The sequence below is a fragment of the Thunnus maccoyii genome, chromosome 5 (assembly GCF_910596095.1).
Source record: "Thunnus maccoyii chromosome 5, fThuMac1.1, whole genome shotgun sequence".
NCBI lineage: Eukaryota > Metazoa > Chordata > Actinopteri > Scombriformes > Scombridae > Thunnus > Thunnus maccoyii.
Genome location: NC_056537.1, coordinates 16,640,674 through 16,651,030, shown reverse-complemented (window position 1 = coordinate 16,651,030; position 10,357 = coordinate 16,640,674). Strand labels below are relative to the sequence as shown.

Here is a 10,357-nt window from a genome sequence, read left to right as displayed (position 1 = left end):
AAGGGGAGGGAATCTGAGTCAGGGGAGGTGAAAGGGGAAACCTTTTTCTATGTCAGAAAGCTCTAAACCTCTACATCACCAGGATCAATCTCTGCATCATCTCAACTTCTACAATTTAGGTAAGTTCAGTGTTATGATACATTTTACAGCGGAATAAGTGTATTTGTAATTTAGATATACTTTACACAGCAGAAAGGTTTGAGCGAATGTTCCACCTTACATGACAAATATTGCTATTGACATAAAGTGCTAATTTCACATCATTTCCATTCGGTAAACATACTTTATTGATTCTCTTCTTGAGTTTTGGTTACATAAGAAATTCCTACTCTCCAGTGTAATCTCACTAACCCGATTGTGTGTGTGCATGTGAATGTAGTCAGTTGTCATACCAGCTTGCAGTACAGTAGCACATTTTCCAGGGTGTGTCTCCTTGGGGTTGCTGTTGAGGATGAGTGTCAGACTGAAAAAGGATCTGAAAGTTACTGGACTGGCAACAATATCAAAACATTTGTTACCAGGAACTACACTGACTGTGATTATGACAAAGCAGGGAAAACAAATCACTCATGATAAAAATGGATAAAGTCTCTTCAGTGATTTTGTGTGTCTCACTCAAGCAACAAAGACAGTTTCTCTGTTCCTCTATTTAGAAGACTTAGTCTTAGGGGCTGGTGCAGCCCAAGTGAAGGTGATTATATCTTCACTTCAGACATAACAAACATGACCCACTGCAGGAGAAGTCAGTGATAGGATTACAGTGACATTTGATCACAAGATTGTATAGTGTCTGTTTTAAAGCTTCTGTTTTGCCACCTTCCCCAGGTCAGTCAAAATGGCTATGGTATCTGAATTTCTGGGTCAGCTGTCTCTCAACATTGGGGTAATGTCATGATTTTTTTTTAATACAGCACACTTGATACACTGCATACTGTGTATTATGAAGGCCTCATTTTTATATCTCTTTCATTTCCATTGAATCCACAGAGCAGTGAACCCCTGTACCCCACGGTTGTACCTGTTCAGGACTTTGACCCCGACAGAGATGCTGCCAGAATAGAGACTGCTATCAAAACCAAAGGCAAGATACTCTGTTTGTTACTCAAAAATCAATCCTTGCTTCTGCAATTTTCTCTCCAGGGATGAGTAGCTGGTATTTCTGAGTCAGCATCCTGGCTTAAAATGTTTGACCATACTGGGAACACCTCCAAGTCTGCTTCAGAGCTGGCAGAGCTCTGTTCTAGCCACTGACGGAAAGCTACTGGCAACACTTTGACCACCAGCTCCTCAACAGCAACCATTTTGTTGTGATGAAGAATAAGTTGTATGTAAAATGATGTTTATTTACTGATGGGGTTATGATGGGAAGAATATCTTGTGACCATGTTACGTTAAAGCATGCCTACTTTGCTGCCACACCCTCTTATATATCATAGTCTTCATCCACTACAGTACAGCCTAGATGATGCTGCAGCTACAATGTAATATTGAACCACTGCATCGTGAAAAAGATAAACAAAATACCCATCAGCATTTGAAAAATCCCTGCTTCCCTGCTGTAGCTATTTTAAAGTAACTCTTATTATTTAAGTAAACTAATATAAGTTAAATCCACATGCATTTTATGTTCACATGACTCATTCTGTGCTGCACAGAATGTGTGGGCCCTTTCAGATAAACAACCCAGATATTTTCATGCAAAATTAAGCCCACTATGCATAAAAATGGCTCACTGTATGAGTTGAAAAAAGTTTAAAAATTGGAAGTAAATGAAAATACAACTTGTCTATCCCCCAAGCAGCTGGCTTAATAAATTCAAAAATTTACATTGAAGCCAAAATTAAATTTAGGACTTTCTTATATTATTTTAAGGGGATGGCAGGAGCTTCAGTCACAAAGACTGCTCAGCTGGCTAGTGTTTCAATAGGAACAGCAACTGAAGTAACATCTGTGGGAAAGACTTCAGTGAATGGAGTGGGAAGGGTGTGGTCAACAGCGCACACTGGATGACTGCTTGTGCATTAGTGCGATATGTAAGGAAAAACAGAAGAGCAACTCTTCCTCAGGTGACTGAGAATGTCAATGCAGGACGTGATCAGACTGTGTCAGCAAGAGCAGTCTGTCAACAATTACATAGAGAGGGATATTATAGTAGGGTTGCAGTGCGTAAACCCCTCATTACAAAGATGAATGAACATTTGAGAGTTCAGTGGTATAAAAACCATAGGCACTGCCCTACAGAGATGTGGAAAAAAGTGATATGGCCAGATGAGTCATCCTTCAACATATTCTCAACAAGTGGGCGAGTTCATGTTTGGCATACACCAAGAGAAATGTACAGGCCTGAGTGCTTGATCCCTACAGTGAGGGGATCTGATGGCTCTGTTATGCTGTAGGAGGCATTTATGGTTTGGGTCCACTTGTCCCCTTAGAGAGAAGGGTCACTGCAAATCAATACGAAGTTGTTCTGAGTGATCACTTTTATCCTACGATGAAACATTTCTATCCTGATGGGAGTGGTCTCTCCTAGGATGACAATGCCCCCATCCATAGGGCACAAGGGGTCACTGAATGGTTTGATGAGTATGAAAATGATGTGAATCACATGCTATGGCCTTCGCAGTCACCAGATCTCAACCCATTTTAACACCTATGGAAGAGTTTGGACTGACATGTTAGACCACCACCAAATGAGGGAATATTTTGGAAGAATGGTGTATATGCCCCCAGTAGAGTTTAGAATCAATGCCAAGGCACATTGAAGCTATTCTGGCGGCACGTGGTGGCCCAATACCTTACTAAGACACTTCATGTTGGTTTTTCCTTTAATTTGTCACTCATCTGTACCTTTTTCAAGACATTTTTACAACCCAACTAGAGGAATATTTGCTTAAAAAGTGTGTTTATGTACATAAAAAGGAATAACAGGTAAAATTGCCAGATTTCCTTTGGAAATCCAAACCTCAGATCCTCAGCTCAAATAAACCTGTATCATCTGGACTCTTGAAAAGTCATGACACAATGTCATACATAATTTCTGGCAACTATTCCACTTCTCACACCGTTTCTCTTCCAACTCTTCTTTTCATCCTATATAGGGTCAACAGTCCATGTTATTGCTCTAATAATTTAGATAGATAACTGTATTTATATTTAGTGGCTGCATTGCATCTGTTTGTCTCATGTAATGTGTAAATCTGTTTCACATTTACTTTAGGAGTGGATGAGCAGACCATCATTGATGTCCTAACAAAGCGGACCTACTCCCAAAGAAGAGACATCGCTTTCGCATATGAAAGGAGGGCAAAGAAGGTACAGTAAGCCTGGGAAGACTGAACTGCTTTACATCTCTGATTACGTGGTTTTTTTGACAGTAAGGGACAAATTCAATTCAGTCAGCTAATACTGTTGTATTTTTAGGACATGATCTCAGCCCTGAAGGGAGCTCTGTCCGGCTCTCTGGAATCAGTGGTCCTCGGACTGATGAAGAGCACAGCCCAGTACGATGCCTCAGAGATCAGAGGATCTATCAAGGTAACGGGCATGGATTGCATCACTTGTACTTAACACCAATCGAGTCAATAGAAAGCTCACACTGCCCTCTCCTGGAAAAATGACAAAGCTTTCATTTTCTTCAATCATATCTGAAGTTAGATTGTGTATATCTTGTATCTTAAGGTGTTGCATATAAAAGTAATGAAGATTTCTGTCCTCTTTCAGGGTTTAGGAACTGATGAAGAAACACTGATTGAGATTTTGTGCTCACGCAGCAATGCTGAGCTGGTGGAGATCAAGCAGGTCTATAAGGAGTGTAAGTCCAAAACATGTCTTAAGGCATTCATAAAAGGGGCTGGAAATGTAGCATAATGTATCATCCATAGATTCCTATATGTCTGCTTTCTGAGTCTCATATACTGCTCCCGTATAGTGTTCATAGTGTTCTTGTTTCCTGTCACATATGTTCTTAAATCATAATATTCAACATTTATATAATCCCTCTGATTATGTAGAGAGATGCCTAAAATGAAAATATTGCTTCCCACAGTGTTCAAGAAGGATTTGGACAAAGATGTTGCAGGCGACACCTCTGGGAACTTTGCTAAGCTGCTGCTGGCTCTGGTGCAGGTGAGATCTGTTAGCGGCTGTCTTTGTGATTTATATAACATACTGTAATACTGTTGAAACTGACCTGAGTTACACCTTAATTCTATGCAGACTAAGAGAGCAGAACCAACCGCTGTTGTAGACTATGAAAAGATCGATGACGATGCCAGAGTAAGTTGCCCCTTTCACTTTGTCCCTGAATAAAAGTAGTCATACAAAGTACAAGTCATACAAAAAGAATAATTATTACCTCAAATTCAACATTCAGTTTCTCTGAAATGTAAAGATTTCCAATTGTGAAAGTGTTTTTTTTTAATGTTAGGACTCACCTAACATAGTTACTGAAATTAAACTCCAGGTTCACAAGAGCCTTTGTGGATTTATAATAATTAGAATATTTCTAAGAGTTTGAGAAATTACAGTTGTAACACTGATATTTATTGGTGTGCCTCACCTCTCTAAACTTCTCCATGCTAGCATGATGGATATTTGCTTGGGGTTTGATATAGCGTTTGTTTCAAGGTGAACAATTTCTTGACTTGACAAGACCATTACTAAAATTAATACCATGTCTAACTTGAGCTGATGTCATTCTTTACCCAAAGTCATTCTTTCATTTTGAATTCTTGCATTTCCCCAAACAAGAAAATCACTTATCAATCCTTTAAGTCCAAATGAGTTTGCAAAGGATAACATCATCTCACTTTGTGCTGTTGACATTGCTGTTGTCAATAAGTTTTATTGCAGACTTATGTAATCATTTTTAATTTTGCTACCTTCATTTTTATGCCACAAAGTGTTAACTATGGCATTTATTGGTATTTTGTTGATTCAACTCAGAAACTCTATGATGCTGGAGTCAAGATTAAAGGAACTGATGTGGCCACATGGATCTCCATTATGTCTGAGAGGAGCGTACCCCACCTGCAAAAAGGTACAGCACCCTATTTGCTTGTGGCATCCTTGTTACACAAATGCTGATTTCTGACTCGCCTCAATAATTTGTTAACTAAGAATTCTTGAAGTATAAACATTGCCAGTCAGATAATGACTAACAGGTTTCTCTCCTTGTTAGTGTTTCAGAGGTACAAAAGCTACAGCCCCTACGACATGCAGGAGAGTATTACGAAGGAAGTTAAAGGAGACTTGCAGAGGTCCTTCCTGGTACTAGGTATACTTGTCTTTCATTATTAATTCATTTCATTAATACAGATAATTACTTAAAATTTACAATTAATTTATTGATTCATAATCAGAAGTATATGTGCAGCTTGTAAGCCAGGCTTCATTCTATGAGTCACCTCCAAAATGATGAAATAAAACGATCTGTCAAATACAAAATGCATTATTATGGATATATATTCTGTTTCCCTTTTGTTCCAGTTCAGAGCTTTGAAAACAAACAGCTGTACTTCGCCAACAGACTGCATGAAGCCATGAAGGTAGTTACAGTGTGGTTCTTCTTCTTGTTGAAATGTGGCTATTTTGAGGGCCAGATGTAAGAAGTACATCTCCTTGTGAAAGTGCAAATTTGCTGCAGGAGCACAGAATCTGAAGTTGGCAAAAGTTGTCTTACAACAGCATTGCATCAGCTGCTGTAGTTAAGAACAGAGCTTGTACAACTTTAAGTGCTGACTTGTGTTTGTCTGCTCAGAGTAAGGGAGCCAAAGAGAAGGTAGTGACCAGAATCATTGTGTCACGCTGCGAGGTGGACCTGAGGAAGATCTGTTCTGAATACAAGGCCCAATATGGACAGTCTCTTCAAAAGACTATTCTGGTGAGTGAATTATACAACCTGCCCGTGGCATATTACTGATTTACAGTACGGCTTGTTCTGTCATGCAGCCCCTTTAACTTGCTCTGTGTCTTTTACATCTGTAGGAGCACACCAAAGGAGACTATCAGAAGGCTCTGCTTAGCTTGTGTGGACCAGAGCAGTAGGAATGAATCATCTTCAGTGTCCACCACTGGAAATGTGCATGGCAGGATGACAAGTGAATCGTATATCACACTTGGAACAAACTCTGCAGGCAAAGCCCATCCTATGTTTCCGCAGTACAAAACATTCAAGGAGATAAATATTTCTTTTTGATACATGAAGATTTTTTACTACAGCTAATTTTTGTTATACCAAAATAGCAATAAAGTTATTTTGTTGCATGGTTGTTTCTTACTTTCCCTGCATCCCTTTTTGTTTTTACTTGTAGTTTACATCAATATCCATTAGAGGGCGCTATAGTAGCATTAAATGCAGCTGCAGAAAGCTTTAGCTTCTCTAGGGCCTCATACTTTGTGATACCTGCTGAAGAAAGGCAGAGATTCCATCTTACATTTTTAAAGAAAATGAAATATTTAATCACAAAAGACATTTTTACATTCATGATCATCTTATGTCCTAATTATGATCAGTAATAAAATGAATGGAAACAGCTACATAAACGATTACAATATTTTGTTTGGTCAAGGGATGAATATAAGAATATTTTACATCTTGTGAAATTAAAAAAATTGTAGTTAAATTAATTTTTTCTTCTGTCTTTAAATCCAAAACTTCAACTGTGCAGTTTGCAAACCTAAAGATTTTTTGTTTAAAACAGAGTAATGTTTGATCCATAGAGCATCTTTTCATACAAAGAATTTTGGGAAATCTTCCTCTTTTTTTCCACTATGAGGTTCTATGAAGATGATTTAATCATTAGTGTGTTTTTCTGTGTTTGTTTGGTGCTAATATTTTAATTAAAAATGTTAATTTTACCTCCGGCAAAGATGATTTGCATACCACTAAACAAGCGTCTATACAGTGTGTTTCTGCTGTTTAGTTTGTGGTCTCTCAGGATGAAATAACCACCACAGTGTTGTCAAGGCATTTCTACTGAAGTATAAGAAAAAATGGCCCCAAAAGGCAAAATCAGTACTGCTGAACACAGCGATGAAGAAGAGGATGTGAAGGAAAGTATGCGGACCTAATAATCTAATGAAAATAAAGTGGTGTGCTGAAGCTCAAATATGGTACAAGATCATCTATTATTGTGTGAGAAATTGTCTGATAAAATAATGCTTCTGTCTAATATTTTCACTGGTTGAGTGGCTGAGGAGAGAAATGGCTTCAAATTTTAACAAGGCATTGGATTTATGATCATTTTGTAATAATATTGATGAGAACATTAGCCCTTTGTGATGGTTTATGTTTATAGGCAATAAAAAAATAAAATATAGAGTAAAGTAAGGTAAAACAGTATTTTGCAAAGCAGCGAGTTAGATTTATGCGTGAATATGGTGACAGATTAATCTCTGCATCATAAAGAGGAGAGTACCACCATATTTTTCCCTTTTTTATATGGATGTACAACATGCTGTTCTGTTCAAGGCCAGCCCGTAGGGACCTCCAGCAAACCCAAGGGGAACTCACTTCTCAATTGAAACGATGCAATTTACTGTCCCAAACGCTGGCACTTCATCATTCAGAGGACTTTAACCCCATGAATGTCAAACACAGAGCATGCTGGGAAGGAGATGGAATACCCCGCATTACCATAACAACTAGAGCCAAATGACAAGCACTCAAAAGCCTAAAAGGTGAAGAATAATGCCATATAATCACCTAATAACATTTGAATTTGAGAATAGATTTTTGATGATGGTGAGAAAAAGCTGCAGGAGGAGTTTTTTTTTTTTTTTTAAATCTAAGATACCGATAAGGAACCAATGACCATTCCCAGCTGTCAGGCTGCTGCATCATGTTCGTTTTAGCCTTTAAGGTCAGACAGCCTGTTCTCTCTTCTAATACTTGTCCCAGTTAGAGTGAACATGTGGAAAGCTCCCCCCTTCACCTCAGAGACAAAGCCCAGGCAGCGCTTCAGGCATCCAGCAGCATTAAAGTTTCACAGTACAGCTGTATAGCTGCTGCCGGCCCGCCAGACATACCAACTGCACATTGGGAAGGTATTAGTTTGTGCTTTTTATTAATTCATCGCATTGAACAGAACTTGCAACTTAGAGAACCGACAGTTTCTTAACGTTTCTTTTCATCCTTATCTCCATGACACATCTGAACCCTGGCTCAGTAATTTTGTGCATGGTACCAAAGGGTGTTTAATTATATAGTAGGAGGCCACAAAGGTCTGCTTTTAATTGTGTGCATCTGTGTGTGTCTGTTTGTGTGTGTTTGCCTGCAGCTCTATAGGTCGCAGGCATACTCTAAATGAGAACTCCTACAGGCTAAGCTGGAAGACCTGCTCCCTCAACACAACTGCAGAGCCGAGAGAGCCAGAGTTTGATTAATATTTTCTTAATTATCATTATTTAATTCAGCAAAACCATAGCTTCTTCAGTGAAAGCGTGGCCTTTGTCTCTGTGATGCTGAATATCCTGGCTCATTAAGGGCACGGAGAGATCCTGTATATGGTAAATAAGAGGCTGTGTCTTATGCTACTGCCCCAGGGAGAGTTGGCACCACACTGAAGGACATCTCCTTCTAAAGAATGGCGCTCTGCTGATGTTTCTCTGCTCAGACCGCAGAGCCGGATCCTCCGCCTCTGGCATCGTCAGGCCCGCTTCCTTTTATGAGGCTCAAACTGAGACAACAGCACAGGCAGATGAGCGCTGTGCACTCGTCATGCCATCAGTCTGCCTCCTTTGTACAGTAGACTGGTGATTGAAACAACATAAGAAAGCAGAATGAGGCCTGTCTCCTCTTGGGTTCTGGCTGCAGTCAGTCCATCCGCAGACAAAAAGACATACCGAGAAGTTTATAAAAGAGCTCTGTGTACATGCAACACAATTTATGTCTTTGAAGAGTTCAGCTTCTGTCATCTTTAGAAGCCAAAAACATCCTCAAGAAGCTTATACTTGAAGCGCTACAAACCTACTGCTTCAGTTCACTCTGTTTTAACACAGTATTTACACATAAGATGCCGTTTTCATACAGAAAATATGATCCTTTTGTCTTAATCGTACATTAAATCAATCATGTCTGATACTAATCACAATCCAGTTTGTTAAAAAGCCTGCCTGGAGATATAACTAGACTTTTATATAGTTTATCAGATCAGCAGTATTTGATGCTCAGGGCTGGACTGGATGCTGAGTTTTCTCTTTGCTAGAAGCTTCCTCTCTATTGCCATGTGCTGAAGGGATGAGAATACCCTGTGGCTGGTTAACCTACACGCTTTCTATCTATATCCACTGTCTCTTCTCCTTCACTTGGCCCACAGAGACGGCCCTCATCCCCTGTGTCTGTTCTGCCACTCGCCGGTCTGCCAAACATGCAAAAGGGAATTTTCTGACAAAGAGCCGCAGCTGCTAAGATTGTTGTGATCCACTTGGTTTGATCGAATATCTGCCATATTTTATGAAAAAAAGAGGTGTCTGTTTCATATCATATAGTATGTATAAAAAATATATACATGTATATATATACATACATATATATGTATGTTTACTGTATGTGTACAATTTAATCTTTTGATGGAGCTGTGTGGCCTCCAGCCAGATGCACTAATGATAATTTTCTGTGAAGTGGTTGTAATGGTCTGGCCTCGGCTTCAGCAGCTCCTCCGTTGTTTGCACACGCCACTGGATCAGTTTGGGTGTGTGTATTTTGCAGTGATGATGATAATATACCAAGAACTGCAAGGGGGAGGACAGTCTTTATTGGGGTGGCATATTAATGTTTATTTACACCATGGCTAATAAGATGTGTGCTCTGCAGCTAGGTGAGACAGAATGATGGTGGGTAATTAAACTGCTTTGCTTTAGATTCATCCATTATCCATACTCAAGCCTGCATACATAATGTAATAATGTAAAATAAGGCTTGTTGCAGCAATGGATGAGGTGACCATTCTGAGGCGTTTTCATCCTCAGAGCACGGTGTAAATCAATACGGTGTGTCACAGCAGATGAAATGTATAGAGATCGGCATGATAAATTTGGAAATTGTCAAAATATGTATTCAGAAGCAAGTGAGATACGACCCCTTTACATAATGCAATTTTGCAAGAACACAAACACACTGACAAGACTCATTTGTGTTTCTGCGTTTGGCTTTCAACCTCTAACCTGTTGGAGGTTCGGGATTGACTGAGTGGGTCTCTAATCCATATTGTCATGTTGCTTAATCCCATCTACTGAAGGCAGGCCCTGTCACCAATGTCCTTGTCGGACTGGACACTGGACCCTGTGCGCACACACACAGACACACACACACACACACACACAGCCTCACCTTCATGCAAGAGATTGAAATCAGCTA

The 10,357-nt window shown here is 39.5% G+C and overlaps 1 protein-coding gene across 1 annotated transcript; it reads left to right on the top strand.

Annotated features, from left to right (window-relative positions):
* Positions 1 to 16: 16 nt before the first annotated feature.
* On the top strand, positions 17 to 6,627 carry LOC121896730 (annexin A2-like). Its single transcript, XM_042410686.1, has 13 exons — positions 17 to 119; positions 826 to 883; positions 988 to 1,081; positions 3,218 to 3,312; positions 3,421 to 3,534; positions 3,721 to 3,811; positions 4,046 to 4,125; positions 4,216 to 4,275; positions 4,945 to 5,038; positions 5,180 to 5,275; positions 5,488 to 5,546; positions 5,759 to 5,881; positions 5,986 to 6,627. The coding sequence occupies exons 2-13, from the start codon at positions 836 to 838 to the stop codon at positions 6,043 to 6,045; spliced, it is 1,014 nt and encodes a 337-aa protein (XP_042266620.1). The 5' UTR covers positions 17 to 119; positions 826 to 835; the 3' UTR covers positions 6,046 to 6,627.
* Positions 6,628 to 10,357: the final 3,730 nt, after the last annotated feature.